At 44.6% G+C, this 19006-nt stretch overlaps 2 protein-coding genes and 1 long non-coding RNA gene across 4 annotated transcripts in view; 1 reads left to right on the forward strand and 2 right to left on the reverse strand.

Annotated features, from left to right (window-relative positions):
* Positions 1-7067, reverse strand: part of LOC137451233 (fer-1-like protein 6) — a 70351-nt gene extending 63284 nt beyond the window's left edge. The window contains exon 1 of the mRNA XM_068158583.1: positions 6951-7067. Within this exon, the coding sequence (XP_068014684.1) occupies positions 6951-6970 (20 nt within the window). The 5' untranslated portion in view covers positions 6971-7067. The remainder of the gene's footprint in view (positions 1-6950) is intronic.
* The window catches only part of LOC137451244 (uncharacterized), a 252222-nt gene that overhangs the window by 111998 nt on the left and 121218 nt on the right, over positions 1-19006 (forward strand). The gene's annotated exons all lie outside the window — the stretch shown is intronic.
* FAM91A1 (family with sequence similarity 91 member A1) overlaps positions 12105-19006 on the reverse strand; it is a 30641-nt gene continuing 23739 nt past the window's right edge. For both annotated transcript variants that reach the window (XM_068158585.1, XM_068158586.1), the window contains exons 22-24: positions 18602-18725; positions 17443-17512; positions 12105-14769 (exon numbers count right to left, since the gene is read on the reverse strand). In XM_068158585.1, the coding sequence (XP_068014686.1) occupies positions 14593-14769; positions 17443-17512; positions 18602-18725 (371 nt within the window). In that variant the 3' untranslated portion in view covers positions 12105-14592. The remainder of the gene's footprint in view (positions 14770-17442; positions 17513-18601; positions 18726-19006) is intronic.

A 19006-nucleotide genomic window follows, 5' to 3' on the forward strand; every position in this document is an offset into this window, starting at 1 on the left:
GAGTGCCGGCTGCTTCATCACTCTCCAGTGATGTAAAATATCCTGTGAATACCACTTAAGCAGTGACATTTCCAAAGATGGTTCTGTTATCAGCACATTGTTTGCACTGGAACATCTGGCTGTTCAGCAGGGAAGCATGAATCTCCTGACCAAAAGCGGAGTGTTTGCTGTGGGAAGTGCTCAGCATCTGAGCTCACCACACACACGGTGAGATTCTCTATCAAGGAGACACAAAGTTTCAACACTTATCACCAGACCAGGGAGGTTGATTTCCATAAACAAAAAGGGGTCTGGGCACAGATCAGTTCAAAAGTCACTCCACATGGCACAGAGCCTTCTTTCATTCCAGCGTCCAAAAACTCACCTTACTAAGATGAGTACAAAGGTCCACCAGCAAGAGGCCTGTTGGGCACACACAAGGACTGGTAAATATGGAGTATAAGGGATGGAGGTTGGTATCCCAGAGGTTTACCAAAAACTACTGTCAATTCTTGAGCCCATAACATAGTTCTCTACTTGCAGCTACCTATATATGAGATTAAAGTAATGATTTTCACATTGCCCATGTGCTGACGACACTTTTCACTCTTTATGTGCCTGGGATCCTTCATCACCATTGTTGGATGTCTTTCCTTTTTAAATCTATCCCTCCATCATTAATTTGTTCTTGTTGTGCCTTGTTGCATTCAAAAACAGTTTCAGATGAGAGGGCCTCAATGTTTCCCAGACAAACATCTCCTCTCTTCACTTTTATTATGGTCATCAATATAACATCATGCATCAATATTGCTCCTTGATTTTAAGGGAGTTGGAGGTAAGCTCTTCAAACAAAGGCTGTAAAACTTGTCTGGAGCATTATTGGTGTTTAAAATAAACATCTCTGAGTCTCAATATTTGCTTCTCATCAGTGTCCCAGTGTGCAGCTCAGAGGAGTTTGCCATTCAGGGCTATGATTCACACTTTGTCAACAATAAGCACACTTGGTTGAACAAAGCTCTTTTAGTTACTGCAGTGTTTCCCAAGGTATTTGAAAGCAGCCAAGCGCCAGCAATTGCCACAAACATTGTTAGTACAAGAGATGAAAGTGGCTAGTCAAAAGTAGCTCTTTGCACAGTCTGGTGAGGAGCCTGTCTCCAAATAAAACTTTGCAATGAACCCCTGTGCTTCAAAGGTCTTTCATATTTTACTGCAAATACTTAAAAAGAAACTCAAACAAACAGAAAATAAGATATAAATTAATCTAGGAAGAAAAATCGCTGGAGCTATGCCTAATATGTCCCCTTTAGTATAAACATACAAAGTAACAGCTAATATCCTATTCATAGAATCACAGAACCATAGAGGGGTTGGCGGTTGGAAGAGACCTTGGAAAATCCTCTAGCCCAACCTCTCTGCCATGAGCAGGGACATAGTTTCATAGTTTCATAGTTTCATTCAGGGTTGGAAGGGACCACAAGGATCATCTAGTTCCAACCCCCCTGCCATGGGCAGGGACACCCCACACTAGATCAGGCTGGCCAGAGCCTCATCCAGCCTGCTCTTAAACACCCCCAGGATCAGATTGATCAAAGACCCATCCAACCTGAGCTTGAGCACTGCCAATCATGAGGAATACACAGCTTTACTGGGCAATCAGTTCCAGTGTCTCACCACTCCCTTCATAAAAAATTACTTCCTTTAATTCAGTCTTAACTTGCCATCTTTCAGTTTAAAACTGTTGCTTCTTGTCCTGCAACCAGAGTCCCTGGTTAAAAGTGTCTCTCCATCTCTTTATAAGTGGCCTTCATATATTGAAAGGATGCTTTTTAGAAGGTCTCCCTGGAGCCTTGCAAATCAGAAATGCATCTACATGAATCAGGCACCAGAAGTGTCAATTCCTCCCCATCATCTGGGAAGGGAGTCTAGACATTTGAGACATCTACATATGTTCACATTAATCCCACTCCCATGTGGCAAGCCTAAGCAAGAGGGTGTTGGAACAACCACAACAACAAAAATCTCTGTATCTACATCTCTATCTATACCACCTATATCTATATCTATATCACTTCCTTAATGAGAAAGAAAGAGAATTCAAAGCCTGAGAGATCCTGTGGAGTGTTTTCAGGCATAAAAAGGGATGTTTTTGTAAGATCCTGGGGATTTCACTTGAGGAGTTGAAATGTAAGGTTTTTCCTGCCCTTGCACTGACTCCCACGTGGTGCACAGGTCATTATTTTTAACGAGCATGATCGATTAAGCTCTACCTCAGGGCACTACACAAGTAACTGGATGCCAGCATTTCTCTGGGTCAGTAAAGGGGAGACAGCAGTGTGAGGTTTTTTTCCACTGATGGTTGGAGCCAGCAAATCTCCCCACTCCAAAGTGGAATTATCTGTCACCCTGTCATGCTGGAGAAGTGTCATTGCAGCACCGCTGTCCCACCAGTGCTTTGGTCCTCCAATGCCACCTGGTGGTGCCTCTTTGAAGCCCTCTCGGGTCATTATGGGCATCCTCGGGGAATAAAAAGGGCTGAGTGGTGTCCTGTGAGTAGCAAGATTTCGGCATGAATGGAGATACCTGCAGTCCCTGTCCCCATGGAATATATATGATGGGCTTTGTAAGTCATGCAAAATATACTAGAAAAGGGTGATGCATTACAGCCAATTAAGCAGAACTCCAAAGTATGTGCAGCACGTGTGCATTGCAGGCAGGAAATCAAGGCTGGTGTTACACACAGGACTCAATGTATATTTTCCAAGTCCCATACAAAGATCTTTCCAACAGTCATCTTTTCTATCCATGCAGTTCACTGTAGTCAAGGGACATTATTCAGTGACACTGATAGCAACTTTAGGAGCAAGACCTGAATGTCACAGAATCACAGAATGTTAGGGCTTGGAAAGGACCTTGAAAGATCAGCTAGTCCAAGCTCCCCCATGTGAGACACTAAATCTTGTCTCTTTGGATGTGACACAACAAAGATAAAATCACCTTTGATGCTTGCCCAGACAAAAGCTGATATGTGTTGGGCAGAGCCACTGGAATGACTCTTGGGAGGGTGCATAAATAACGATTGCTCACCAGACTGCAGCTGGCCTGGAAATGGGCAGAGGCCACTGCTATGGATACCATCTGGAATATACATACCTAAAAACTGTTTGTAAAAGATCTGAGCAACTACTGGCTTGGAGGAAGGAAAACACCTGAAACAATGCCGCTGAGAAGGAAAACACGAGGGGAGGGAAGGAAAAGACCTGGGCAATGCAGCTCTGAAGAAAAACAGAGAGAATACCAGGAGAGAAAAAAATGACAGAGACATCACCATGTAGCCTGGAAGAAGCAGACCAAGAGGAACCCTCTCTCTGTGTCCTAAGTTCTGCCTGCTACACTCATGGAGCTGAAGAGGCTGCTCAGAGGACAGCAATGACCGCTCTACAGCCAAAGCTGCAGCACCCTTCCTCCACAGACCCAAACTGTCTTGGGGGGTGAGGGGTGTGGTAATATAACACCTTTCCTCTTCTCTCTCCCTATTCTCTCTCTCACTCTATTCTCTCTCTCTTTCCTTCTGATCCATCCACTTTATTTGTGTAATAAATAGTCCAGCTGTTGATATTTTGGCTTCGTTTGTGCCTCTAATTTCATACCACAGGAATATTCAAAAGAACTGAGTCTCTTTCCCTCTCTGGACCAAGACACCCCACCAGAGTAGGATCACCTATACCAGATCACACAGAAACATATCCAGGTGGATGTCGGCCTCACAGAGTCAGGAAAAACAGGAATGTCTTGGCTGAATGAGCAGCAGTTTCATCATTGGCAGGGAGTGTTTCATTGCCACTGCATGTGCAGCAAGTTGCTGGAAGTCACAGCAGATCACAGATGTTTTCCTATATTCCTGAGGGGGAAGAGGGATGGAGGAGATCCCTTTCTCTCAGGGCAGCTTTCCCCATCTGCAGAGACCCTTGCTGCCTCAGGCTTCACAGGTCACCTGCTAGAGGCACAGACTTCCTCTCCAGTACCTGTACATCACCCTGGCCCATGAAAACGCCAGGAAAAAGGATTCAGGGCACATGACAAGGAAAGAAGAAGGTGGCTGTAATTAATGCACCTTTGAAAGAAACAACAAATGTTCTGGAGGTAATTGCTCTACATTCTTCAGACTGCCATTGATTAATATTTCTTTCTTGGTTGAGAGTACTTTCTAGGCTTTACAAGCCACCACATTTCAGGTGCAAAACCAGCAGCAGGAGGTTTCCCACTGCATTTACAGGCTTAACACCAGGAGCTGCTCCTACACAGACAGGTGATCCTTCCCTCAGGATGGATTTTGCCTTTCCTAGTAAGCAAAACTTGTGTCCATAGCTCACAGCTTGCTATGAATGAAGGGCATCTTGATCAATGACTGAGAGATCTAAATCTGAACTCTCAGGTTTTTCATGTGCCAGGATTTTCACACATGGGAACTGGGGAGTTGCTGGCTTGAGCCAAACTGCAGATACACACATGCGAATCCCATGCTTAGACATAGGCAACCAAGTCAGTAGAGACCAACCTGATCTGAGCAACAAAGCCCCAAGATGCCAAATGCCATCATGATACAGCTAAACACACCAGTGCCCCAGAGCCCTGGCAGATGTTCATTTCATGCTCACATGCAAGAACTAGATTGTGCCACTAGGCACAGAACTGATGTGAGCAAAATACTCCCCAGGGAGCTCACCAGGGGATTCTCCCCTTACCTTTCCTTCAGCAGTGGTACCTAGAATCATAGAATCATAGAATGAATATGGTTGGAAAAGACCTCAAAGATCATCAAGTCCAACCTGTCACCCAATACCTCATGACTACTAAACCATGGCACCAAGTGCCACGTCCTTGAACACCTCCAGGGATGGTGACTCCACCACCTCCCTGGGCAGCACATTCCAATGGCTAACAACTCTCTCTGTGAAGAACATTTTCCTCCCCTCGAGCCTAAACTTCCCCTGGTGCAGCTTGAGACTGTGTCCTCTTCTTCTGGTGCTGGTTGCCTGGGAGAAGAGACCAACCCTTTCCTGGCTACAACCTCCGTTCAGGTAGTTGTAGAGAGCAATATATTAACCCGAGGTACAATGCAGGAGAAAAAGGGATTGCACATTCCCTGAGTACTTACAGACAGTCACAAATACCAAAGCTAATAAACTGGTTAGAGGCAATTTTTAAACACCTGAGCCTGGCAACTCTGTGGTGGACAGTCTGATGTGATGGAGATTTCAGTTGTCTACACGATCAGGCCCATAGAACAGTAAATGACTCGGACTCCAAAACTGAGCAGCTCTCTCAGCAGAGCGAATCCTTTTCAGCATAAGAAACAGACAAATGTATCTAATGTTAGATTAGTTGCCAGGCTGATGGTTTTAAACTGTTTCAGTGAAGGAAGCAAAGTACTGAAACAAAACACACAGAAGCAAACTACAGAAACAAAACACACAGGAGCAAACCATTGAAACAAAACACACAGGAGCAAACTACTGAAACAAAACACACTGAAGCAAACTACTGAAACAAAACACACTGAAGCAAACTACTGAAACAAAACACACAAAACCTTGTGCAGCTGTCCTGGAATTTAAGGCAGACACACATTAAAATCACTAGATTAAATTGATCTAAACACTACCACTTCTTTACTATTTATATATATTAATTTCCAGTAAATTCTCAGGCAAATCCTCCAAGCACGTTGGCAAAGCTTTGGTCTTAGTTCCACATCTCTGAGTCTGCAGAGATGTCACAAAAGTCATAAAAATTTCTGGGTTTGGTCCACCACAGCCAGCAGAAAATTTGTTTGCTAGGGTAACATTCAGCTCTACTGCAAAAGAAGGTGGAAACAAGAAAATACACCACAAGCAGGATAGCCTCTTTAAATAATCTTAGTGTAAATGGAAATACACAAACAAACATGGATATATGCATATACCTGCAGTGGGCAGGAGTATTCACACTGGGCAACAGGGTCCTACCTCCCTAGTCATGAGGTCTGTGGTGACAGGTTGGACTCGATGATCCTCGAGGTCTCTTCCAACCTTGGTGATACTGTGATATACATCTGTATACACTCATACACCCTTACATCCCTTTTGTTCTCCTTCATCAAAACCCCAGGATCCTTTCCTTATGTAAAACAAGCACCTCACAAATTAGACCTAATCCTCAACTCCTGAAGTGGATTGAATTCAGGAAAAGAAGGTTGTTTCCAGCTACCCCACCTAAGCATTGGAAGATATGTGTTTCATTTTGCCCTTAGATGCATCCTGTTGAAGTCAACAGAAGTTCTCACTGAGTCAAGTGGGACATGAATGCATCTACCTATCACAGTATCACTAAGGTTGGAAGAGACCTCAAAGATCATCAAGTCCAACCTGTCACCACAGACCTCATGACCAGACCATGGCACCAAGTGCCACGTCCAATCCCCTCTTGAACACCTCCAGGGACAGCGACTCCACCACCTCCCTGGGCAGCCATGGCATGCTGTTTGCCCATACTTAAGGCAGAATCACAAAACTACAGGGAGACATTCTGGTTATGTCAGACCAACTAACGCAGCCATGGAAACTGCTCTTGTGCATTTGAGCCCCAAAAGCCCTGGACCAGGGTGCCCTGACTGAACTATGCTCTCTTACTTGCACTGCTGGGTTGATGTACACCAAGTATAAAGCAGGGTAATCCTGAAGGCACTAAACTGTTAAAAACCCAGTAGATAGGAAAAAAAGCCCCTAAAGACACAAGACCTTCCTCTCCTCCCATGTGCAGTTCAGTACAATTAATGATATTCCCTTAAAGGCTTTCAACGTATAAAAATAATATTAACACCCTTAAGTCTTCATGTATTTCTTAATCTAATTTTTCTCACTGCAGAATGTCTTACATTTTCACTGCCAGCAAAAAAAAAAATTGGGGGGGGGGGGGAATAGAAGAGATATTACCTTGGCTTTTTAACTTCCATCTCCTACACTTTCCTGATGTCCAACGTCGAGCTGGCCTTCGGCAACTCCTCCAGCACTGGCAAGACACACCACTCTTCCACCCTTGGCTGCCATAAGGATTCTGCCAGTGTTTATGATTAATCTACAAGATATCTGCCACAGTAGGGTGAGGCTGTTTAAACACTTCATTATATCCATGACTCTTAGTCTAGATAAGGTTTCTCAAAACACTGAAGCGTGCAAACATGGTTAGCTGCTTAACGAAGCCTCTCAAAACTCTGTGGTTTTGGCTCATAATGCTTCTTTACAGAGACAGTTTTCCCTCCTGCTGCCGTGAGTGTGTTATCCTGCTGTGCTCAGGTGGCACCAGCTTATGACTCAGGAGGCATTTTGGCTCATAAAACACAGCTCCAGAAACAACAACAGCCTGATGTTGTGCTGCAATGCCAAAATGGGGTGGGCATTTCCTTCCACGGGGCTTCATGAAGTCCAGGTCTTTGCTGAGCTAATACAATTTCTACTCCTTGAGCTGCACTAATACAATTTCTACTCCTTCTGCTGCACTAATACAATTTCTACTCCTTCTGCTGCACTAATACAATTTCTACTCCTCATCCCTGGAGGTTTTTGAGGCCAGGCTGGATGTGGCTCTGAGCAACCTGATCTAGTGTGAGGTGTCCCTGGCCATGGCAGGGGGATTGGAACTAGATGATCCTTGAGGTCCCTTCCAAGCCCAACAATTTCATGATTCTATGAGCCTGGGCACTTTCTTGCTTCCCAGACAGGTGGCTTCTAGAAACCACAGTGACTCATAAGTGTTTACTCACTAATATTTCCTCAGTCCCAGAGAAGGCAAGTTGATTAGAGAGTTTACATGAGAGTAACCAAAAGGTGTGGCTCGCTTTCATTTTATGGTTATCATTATTAGTTTGAACAGCACCACTATGGTTTTGAGGAAGGGTTTGAGTGACATAATGTATCACAGTATCATCAAGGTTGGAAGAGACCTCAAAGATCATCAAGTCCAACCTGTCACCACAGACCTCATGATTAGACCATGGCACCAAGTGCCACATCCATTCTCCTCTTGAACACCTCCAGGGACGGGGACTCCACCACCTCCCTGGGCAGCACATTCCAATGGCAAATAACTCTCTCAGTGAAGAACTTTCTCCTCACCTCCAGCCTAAACTTCCCCTGGTGCAGCTTGAGACTGTGTCCTCTTGTTCTGGTGCAGGTTGCCTGGGAGAAGAGACCTCACCTTGAGCCTAAACTCTCTCCTCATGTTTACATGGAACTTCCTATGCCTCAACTTCCAGCCATAATAATAATCCACAGGGGTCTGAAGCCAGACAATATGCTCACTTCTAATTGGGGCCATATAAATGAGTTTCTGCTCTTCCTTTGCATCTCAGTTTTTGTCTTTGTGATAGAATTCTGTACAAACTATTCAAGCAGTTCTGTTGAAACAACTACAGTTAAAAACACAATAAAGTCAGTTTGTTTTCCTCCTCAGCTCTGCTGCATTAGAAAAGTGAAATAATGTGTTTTCCTTCTTTCGTCAGCCATACTTCTTGGTGTCCCTTACATGCAGGAACATGTGTTTGCACCTCTAGATCCACCAAGGCTTTCTCTGTGTGGAGTAGCTGGCACTGATCGTCAGGGGCTGGTGATCATACAGTGGCTTCACTGCTGTCTCACAGGTTGAGTTGCCAACTGAAAGGAGAGGACCAGTTCTGTTCTGCTGATGATGAACTACATAGCTTTGATAGTATGGGACCTCATAACCATGTGCAAGTACACAGAGAGCAGCTATATAGAGGTGGGAGACTCCCTTTTTATGAAGGGTCACAGAGTAGAAAGCAGAGTAGAAATAGAATTAACCAGGTTGGAAGAGACCCTTGAGATCATGAAGTCCAACCTACTATCCAACACTATCTAATCAACTAAACCATGGCACCAAGCACCCCATCCAGTCTCTTCCTAAACACCTCCAGTGATAGTGACTCCACCACCTCCCTGGGCAGCACATTCCAATGGCAAATCACTCTTTCTATGAGGAACTTCTGTGATGGACCTAATCTGTCAACAGTCCATACTAGCTGACTCCTAAGTAGAACATCCTTAATATTCTCCCAGCTGTGGGTGGTCTGATGAGACTTGGCTTTCTCAAGTAAAGACAAGGGGTAATGGAGACAAGTTGCTACTGGGGAGATTCAGTCTGGATGCCAGAAAAAACTGTTTTCACCATTCAGACTACTAGACATTGGAATAAACTCTCAAGGGAGGTGGTGGATTCTCCTACATTAGACAGCTTCAAGGCCTGGCTTGACAGGATGCTGGGTTGTCTCATTTAAAGTATATTCTTGCCCTGAAAAGTTGGGCTAGATGATTCTTGAGGTCCCTTCCAACCTGGTATTCTATGAAAAACAAAGAAAATCCATTTCTACTCTTCCCACAGCCCTGCTAAGAGCCCAGAGGTACCCCAGGCTCAGACTCCTTCCATTGATTCATCTCACCAGCACCAACTGATCTCAGAAGGGGATTTTTTTCCCCTTCACAGTAACTTTCTCCACATAGCCTTTAATCAAACTAAATTAATCATCTAATCTTTTAAGAAATCCACCAGTGCTCTTCTTTACTATTAAGAGCATTTTTTTCTCTCTTAAAATCTAATGAGATCTACACACTAAGAATCATTTCTTCCTTTCTCCTCTTCCCTCCTCCAAGAAAACATTGCCTGACTGAATGTCCGACTGTTAACCCACCAAAAAGCAAAGCATAACCTAGATCCCAGAGGACACCTGGCTACAATGACATAAAATATCAGGCCATGCCTCCAGATGGGGTTTGCAACAAGCCAGACAACATCCATCCCACTTGCAAGCAGCAGGGAACACAATCTTGTTTTGCTGATGGGGGATGGTCCAAAGGGGATGGACATTGGGATGAAACTCTGCTTTTGGGGATGTCTGCTCGTGCTGTGCTGCTCAAGTGGCCCAGGGGTCCCTATCAGGCACAAAAGGAGCTATGGTCTTTCCCCTATGGATGTGGGCACGCTGAGTGCAAGGAAGCACACACAGATTGGCAGCTGGGCTATTTGAACAATACCTTTTGAGAAAAGGCCATTGACCAGGTGGAGATGTGGCTGCCAGGCACACCACACCGATGCTCCTGAGATTTTTGGTGGACAGCTAGGGACGACTGCTGCAGGCATAGCACTAGCCACTGGCAAAAAGCCACTTCTGTCCTGTAAACACTTGCAAAGGGGAAGTAAAAGCAAGAAGCCAAGCCAGACGCTGCATTCAGGAACTCAACTCCTTCACAAGGTCATCCACTCCCTGCAGATGGAGATGCAGCCAGGAATAAGGGTAGAAGGGGAGGGGGAATGTTTAGAAAAACCAAAGTATGTTTTGCTAAAAGGAAGAGCTTCTGGGTAGCTGCCTCTCACTCCCAGCCTCGCAGAAGCAGCCACGGCAGCGCTTCTCTGCAATGCATTACTCATTTCTGAAAAGCAAGGCTGCTCTCTGCTGGAGAAACTCTGCCTGCTCTTCCCACCTGACTGAAACCCGTTCAGGCAGCAGCAACTGGCACTTCTGCAGACTCAGCAGGACAGTGGTACCACTGGTTGGGAGTTAAAAATCAGTTGCTGAAAAAAAAAGTTGCAATTTGGTTTGCATCCTCAACAAAGATGAAAATGCAGTACTTCCTTCCCCCTTCTGGCATATTATCATGTGTGTAAAGAGGGAGAAACCTCTCAGCTTTGTCACTGGCATCTACACAGCCCCCTTGGGACACACTCTGCAGAGCTGTGAAAAATCAGCTCTCTAGGAAGACGTCAAGAAACGCTGGTCCAATGAAGAGTGAGAGGACATAGTGAGCTGTGTTAGCCACAAAAATGAGTACATCAGAAACTGCTGTACAGGAATTCAGCTAAGAATGTTTTATTAGACTGCCTTGGAAGCAAGTGCCAAGGGGAAGAGCTCTCTTCAGGAATTCACAAGATCAGAAACACAGAGACAGCCTATATATTTCTCAGGATGTCAGGTAGTGATAGGACTAGGGGGAATGGAATGAAGCTGGAGGTGGGGAGATTCAGGCTGGATGTGAGGAGGAAGTTCTTCCCCATGAGAGTGGTGAAGCCCTGGAATGGGTTGTCCAGGGAGGTGGTTGAGGCCCTATCCCTGGAGGTGTTTAAGAGCAGGCTGGATGAGGCTCTGGCCAGCCTGATCTAGTGTGGGGTGTCCCTGCCCATGGCAGGGGGGTTGGAACTAGATGATCCTTGTGGTCCCTTCCAACCCTGACTGATACTATGATAAATATGAGCCAGGATGAGTGCAGGTCAGTGAGTGCAAGGAAGGCTACAAAACTCAGTTTCAGTAGTCTTCCAAATTTACTTGGGAATCAAATGCCAGACTTGCCAGGTGCAAGAGAGAAGATGCTCCACACAAACTAGGTTTCAATCCTTCCTAGGGATTAAGTATGAAAAAGACCATGCTAAAACTGGGGTGTTCCACTAATAAACCTGCATTTCTGCAGGGGAAAAGACAGCTGGATGGCATTTGGTAGCCTTAAGCACTACACCAACAGAATGCCATTTTAGTGCTGTGCCCCAAAAGAAAACTACTACTGCATGTGAAGGATTCTGCACATGGTTTGACCTACACCACAGTTTATTTGTAAACATTTGTTACATGTGCCAATAATTTAATTGAACACAGACTCTGTACAATTCAATGTATAATATTAACAGTGTCACACCAGAAGAGTGCAACTGTATTCAGTTACAGTAGTGCTTTAAAACCTGCAAAATACAGACCGTTGGGAACACTGAACATAAAAATGAAGGAGAATCTGAGAACAATGAGGGAAAAGAACTGTGAGATAAGTCATCATCATCAAAAAAAACCCCATGAAAACAAACATAACATACTTTCTGGCTGGCTCCTGAACATATTCAGGGACATCCATCTGAATACTCCTGGGGTTGTGCCACAGCACAAAGCCAACCTCTCCTCTGCAAGTTAAAAATCCAGCTGGAGACAGCCATTTAAAACAAGCTTTACAATGTGTCAATAAAACTACCTGAAGAATAGGAATTGATTTAATTTGCTTTTATTTGCAATACAGTATAAAATAGATCGGTTTGGTAGGAAGATCTCTCAGGGTTTTTTCCTCTCTCTCTCTCTCTCTCTCTCTCTTTTTGTCTTTTAACACCATATTTAAAATAAAAGTCACATACTTTGAATAGAGCCTCTGGACCATCCCAAGCACTGGAGCTGCAGTCAAGTTTCAGGTATTTTATGGACTTCTTTGGTTGCAACCTATTCAGTAAACTTCAGACACGCAGACCTGAAGGTTTAAGCTCCTAAACTAGTGTTTGAAGCACCCAAATTCGAGTGGCTTGAGTTGTGAAAACCTGCAAAGTACCTGGAATTCTCACCATTACCTGTTAAGATTTATGGGTATCAAACAACTCTGAAGAGCAGGCTACTTTTATTCAGAAACTTCAGACAGCCTAATAACAAAGGGCATCCTTCACTTTAGTAAATGGGTACTGAGAACAAGACATTGTCATCCATTGTCAAGCTTCCATACAACTTGTGCTACCATCACTTCACATTCTAGTATAGACAATGCATGGCAAAAGTCAATACAATACACCAAGCTAGCTCATCTACTACAGCTCTCTGTAGCACTTGAAGTAACATCTATAGTACTGAAAGTGTAAGCCATTACCTACTGCTTAGATCCCCTACAGTGCTAGATATTGATCTATTAATCTCCACGTAACAATTATCACAGTAAGTGTTTCCTCTGCCACTCCTGGCAGATGGACATCAAATTCCTCTTCAGTTGATTTTGAGGGAGGGAAGGCAATTTGAAAGAATAAAACCCAAACACAAACGCTACAGGAAGTATGCACAGCCAGTACAGAAGTCACTGTAGTGTAAAGGATCAACTTCATATAGATAGCCAATGTAACCTATGCAGATCACTGAATTCAGCTGCTGTTGGCAAAACCAAACCAAAAGAGATGTAAAAAAAAAAGCAGCACTGAGCAAACTGAAGTACCAGAGATTCTTAGAGCATAAGTCCTACACTTCCCCCTTAGGAATGTGTATAAAACAAGGAAAAAAAGGGAAGGGAAAAGAGAGATTAGTGGGATTTTCACAGTTGTCACTGAAGCCACTGCATTATCTCACCACTACCACAGTAGGTTTCTCCTTTGCAAACTTCCCTTATGTTTGGGGTTCTTCCCAGTCATACAGAACAGGACACAAAACCAAACGCTGCTGTGTTTCTCCCTGCTGTTGTCCAGCATCATCTATGCTGACAACAGATTCTTGTTCTGTTAGTAGGCTAGTAAGGACAGGATGGTTAACTCTGATTTTTAATTACAACTATTTAAACCAAGGCAGTTCCAGTAAAGAAGAGAGCTGGCAGAGTGTTTTAGACAGCTGGGATAGAAGTCTTCAGCGTTTTACATCTCTTGTTTTCTTCATGAACTAAATGAGACAGTCTTTTAAGCTGGCAAAGAAAGTGGCTAATGCCCAATATAAACAAAGTGGAATCACACTACATCAAATCATCCCTACAAACAGAGCCAGAAAATGCTTTTAGATTAAACAGCTCACTGTTAATGTTTGTCAAAATCAGCAGCTGATGGCTCAAGGAAAACAGAGGCTCTGCCTACATATCCTCTGCTGTTATCTAATGACAGTCCTGTGAAAAATTAAGAGCTCTGTTCTTTCAAACATTAAACAGGACAGATACAGTTATCTACCTCAAACTCAACTTATGACATCAGTAGTTTTCCCACAGCAATCATCGCTGGCTTTAAATACCAACGAGGGACTGACTCCCGGTGTGATCAAATCTCAGACACTCACAGTTTGTTACAAAGAGCAAGATAAACCCATTATTATGAAGAACTCCTTGAACAGAACCAACCACTTTAGCCCTTCCACAATTCCACTCCTCCATCAAATTCTGCCAGAAATGTGAGTGCACCACTCGTCCGCAAACGTGACCTTAAATTATCACCAGGCCTTTGAGTCTGCACCGACTGTAAGCATCAAACCTCACTCCATTGCACAAGGCCCCACTGTTAAGCTGAGCTACAGACCTGGACAATTCTTAATGCCCCAATATCACCATGATACTATTTCTTTTTCAACAGTTGGTATCACTGAGCTTGCAGAGGAAGAGCCAAATCTCTTTACCTTTATGCAGAAAGGTTTCCAGTAATACAGTACAAAACTAAACAGAATTTATGTCTGAATAACGAACATAGAAAACTACTATTGCAATCTTGTGGTGACAGATAGAAATTTAACAATCATCAGAAAGCCTAGAAAGGGCATGTTTAGTTACAAAAGAAAGATTGTCTCAAGGTAAAAAGAGTGCTGACAGCTAAAAAGCTCTCTGTTGCAGCAAGATACGCAGTAATGAGTAACAAGTTCTAGACGGTTTAAGCACTCCCCCAATACTGCAACACAACACAGTTTGTAACACTACTTTTATATGGGTTATGCTGCAGCAGCAGTACACTTCTTAGTGGTTGGCACTAGGAATTAACCATAATAGAAGAAAGGCATTTTAGTGATCAATGCACTGGAATTCCTGTTTGACTGGCTCCTTAGGTGTGGTTGAAATAAACTGAGGAAGGGGAGCGTCCGTTCCATTCAGACAATACACCTTCTTTGAACATGAGATTCTTGGCAGGAAGTGGAACACCCATATCTGCAGAAATGGGCTGCAAAAGTGAACTTGAAGAGCCAGCATCATGGAGCTGATCCAGTGTTGACAGACCTTCCTAAAAGCAAAAGGAAGGGAAAAAAAAATATAATGTCTTAAAGCCCAAGACAAACAATGAGAGATTTAACAAGCAAAACAGGACAAGCCTAGTCTGATAGGCAAATACACTTAGTGTCTCTGAAGTGTGCCACTCTAATCCAATCAATACCAAATCATTATGGCAGGAAACATGGAATAAACAAGGGGGAAGCATGAAGTAAGCATACAGATGCCTCAAATGCATCTGTGCACACATTATTTGGTTTCCAATAAACCTCCAGGGAAGATCAAGGCTTAAAACTGAAGGAAAAGACCCAGCAAAATGAAAGTAAAGCTATGAAACTCTTTAGAACAGCTACTGTACTGCTGTTTATCTCATAGTCTGCTTAGAGGTGTATGAATATTTGCAGACACTGATGACCACATTTTGAGCAGTTTGTATCTCCCATAAGTTTGTGTTTCTCATCTTGAAAAAACAAAAGCACTTCAGCACCTTTTGTGTTTGGTTTTTTTCTTCCCTCTCTGACTATCATCAGGAAAAGTCTATGTCAGCGATAGCATCAAGAGATAAGGACAGATAAGAGATAACATCAAGAGATAAGGTCACTTGATGTTGTTTGACAGATGGTTTCAAATCTACTGGGAATATCAATATTCTCATGAGGGGGCAGTTTCACAATCAGATCATCCATAACACTACCTGGTTAAGCAATCTGCAAGTTCCTTACCTTACTGAAAAGGGCATTTTAGAGAAAAATAATGTAAGGCACAAGCAGCTACAGATTCCACCTTACACATGGACATGCCTTGCTAGCATATTATTCCATGCAAAATTATAGCAGGCTGCAGACCTGGAATTCCTCCATCCTTGCTACCCAAGGCCTCTATTGTCTATCTATGCTCTTAAAGTCCTCCCAGAGCGTGCAGTTTTACGTATTTATACACATTCAGTACCAACTTCTAGAAGAGCTTAGGACAAATGCAGAAAGTTAACTGGTGTGAAATACATGTATTTGATTTTTCCCCCTAAGGGAACACAGTTGATTTGAGGTGCAAATAAAATTTCTAAAGATGAGACCCCACCTGGAGTACTGTGTCCAGTTCTGGAGCCCCTATTACAAGAGGGATGTGGAGGTGCTGGAACGTGTCCAGAGAAGGGCCACAAGGATGATCAGAGGGCTGGAGCACCTCTCCTATGAGGACAGACTGAAGGAGTTGGGGCTGTTCAGTCTGCAGAAGAGAAGGCTCCGAGGTGACCTCATTGTGGCCTTCCAGTATCTGAAGGGGGCCTACAGGAAGGCTGGGGAAGGACTTCTCAGGATCTCAGGTAGTGATAGGACTAGGGGGAATGGAATGAAGCTGGAGGTGGGGAGATTCAGGCTAGATGTGAGGAGGAAGTTCTTCCCCATGAGAGTGGTGAAGCCCTGGAATGGGTTGTCCAGGGAGGTGGTCGAGGCCCCATCCCTGGAGGTGTTTAAGAGCAGGCTGGACAAGGCTCTGGCCAGGATGATCTAATGTGAGGTGTCCCTGCCCATGGCAGGGGGGTTGGAACTAGATGATCCTTGTGGTCCCTTCCAACCCTGACTGATACTATGATATCCGTGGTTGGCTGCAAGTCTCTCTAAGGTACCTAAGAAGCAACAAAGCAATCAGCAAAGTAGACTTTGTACAACCGGAGTGAGGAACAACTTGGTTGTGCAAATCCCACAAAAAGCATCCACACAAGATGCAGCCATGGAAGTTGAGAGACAAACATCAAGTAAGGGATAGGGATATGCTCACTTTTTGCTACCAGTAAAATGTGAGGTTTAGAGTGTATGCTGCACATTGGCCACAACAACCCCATGCAGTGCTACAGGCTGGGGTCAGAGTGGCTGGAGAGTGGCCAGGCAGAGAGGGACCTGGGGGTGCTGGTTGATGGTAGGCTGAACCTGAGCATGCAGTGTGCCCAGGCAGCCAGGAGGGCCAATGCATCCTGGCCTGCATCAAGAACAGTGTGGCCAGCAGGAGCAGGGAGGTCATTCTGCCCCTGTACACTGCACTGGTTAGGCCACACCTCGAGTACTGTGTCCAGTTCTGGGCCCCTCAGTTTAGGAAGGAGGTTGACTTGCTGGGGCGTATCCAGATAAGGGCAGCAAAGCTGGTGAGAGGCTTGGAACACAAGCCCTATGAGGAGAGGCTGAGGGAGCTGGGGCTGCTTAGCCTGGAGAAGAGGAGACTCAGGGGTGACCTTATTGCTCTCTACAACTACCTGAAGGGCAGTTGTAGACAGGCAGAGGTTGGTCTCTTCTCCCAGGCAGCCAGCACCAGAACAAGAGGACACAGTCTCAGGCTGCACCAGGGGAGGTTCAGGCTGGAGGTCAGGAGGAAGTTTTACACAGAGAGAGTGATTGCCCATTGGAATGGGCTGCCTGGGGAGGTGGTGGAGTTGCCATCACTGGAGGTGTTCAGGAGGAGATGTGACAGGGTGCTTGGTTGCATGGGTTAGTTGATTAGGTGGTGCTGGATGATAGGTTGGATGTAATGATCTTGAAGGTCTCTTCCAACCTGGTCTATTCTATTCTATTCTATTCACCATTTGAAGAAAAAGCATATAAACCATGCATGCTTCCATAGACCCAAGAATGACAAGCAGGAGTGTGAAAAGGAATGACCCTACAGAATGACTCACATGTGGATTATTGCTCCTTACCTGGAATGAGTGAACAAAATTAAGGACCTGAAGAGACAGCTTTCTGCTGGAATGTAAGAGTTTTTGAAGGCTGTCAAAAAACAAGGGAGAAGATATGTCAAAGGTGCATCATTTTTTACTAGTAAAACACCACCACCACAGTAATTGGCTCACAATGTGGCAAAAGCCTTCAGACAGAAAGCTTGATCGTATTTGGCATCACTGAAGAGGTGCTCAACTCATCTGCTCCTGACTCTAGTCAGCAAAATGCTACTTCTGGGCAACCTGTGCCAGTGCTTCACCACTCTCATGGGGGACAACTTCTTCCTAACATCCCATCTGAATCTAACCATTTCTAGGTTTCTTTAGAATTCCTCTCCAGTCCTAACACTTCCTGACACCCTGAAAAGCCCTTCCACAGCTTTCTTATAGGCCCCCTAGAGATACTGCTATGAGAAGGCTCAGGGCAGATCTTATTGCTCTCTACAACTACCTGAAAGGAGGTTGTAGCCAGGTGGAGGTTGGTCTCTTCTCCCAGGCAACCAGCACCAGAACAAGAGGACACAGTCTCAAGCTGCACCAGGGGAAGTTTAAGCTGGAGTTCTTCCCAGAAAGAGTAATTTGCCCCTGGAATGTGCTGCCCAGGGAGGTGGTGGAGTCCCTGTCCCTGGAGGTATTCAGAAAAGGGCAACAAGGCTGGTTGTTTGGGCAACAAGGCTGGGGAGAGGCCTTGAACACAAGCCCTATGAGGAGAGGCTGAGGGAGCTGGGATTGTTTAGCCTGGAGAAGAGGAGGCTCAGGGGAGACCTTATTGCCCTCTACAACTACCTGAGGGGTGGTTGTGGCCGGGAAGGGGTTGGTCTCTTCTCCCAGGCAACCAGCATTAGAACAAGAGGACACAGTCTCAAGCTGCACCAGGGGAGGTTTAGACTCGAGGTGAGGAGGAAGTTCTTCACCGAGTGAGTCATTCATCATTGGAATGTGCTGCCCAGGGAGGTGGTGGAGTCACCATCCCTGGAGGTGTTCAAAGAGAGATTGGACGTGGCACTTAGTGCCATGGTCTAGTCATGGGGTCTGTGTTGATAGGTTGGACTCGATGATCCTCGAGGTCCTTTCCAACCTAAGTTATACTGTGATACAGACCACCTGTCAAACCTGTAGCTGACAAATTACAGCTCACCTTTCTTTTCTACATAGTCCATGAGTGGCAATTTTCCGGCAGACCTTCTGATTCAACTCCGAGCTGAAGAGTGGAATACCAAAGCATAATTCCAAGGGAACCCATTCCAGTTCTGTTGTGGGTGCTACAGAAAGAAAGTCAGGAGACAACCAAATTTTAAGAAAAGACAACACAAGAATATTACCTCCAGAATGAGTTACCTCAGGACTGGATCAACTGAATTGCTCATAGCTTTTAAGACAGTTCCTTTACTGAACTTCTTAAAGATTTAAGGAAACATCAATTTGAAGGAGAAAGGACAATTAGCAGTGTACTTGTGACAACTATCAAACAACAGTATGTTCAAGATACTTTGAAATAAGATATCTCACTGGAATGAAAACGTTTAGTACAAGCCCTTTGTCA

Source organism: Melanerpes formicivorus, unplaced genomic scaffold, assembly GCF_026170545.1.
Source record: "Melanerpes formicivorus ecotype bairdi unplaced genomic scaffold, bMelFor1.0.p_v2 SCAF_40, whole genome shotgun sequence".
NCBI lineage: Eukaryota > Metazoa > Chordata > Aves > Piciformes > Picidae > Melanerpes > Melanerpes formicivorus.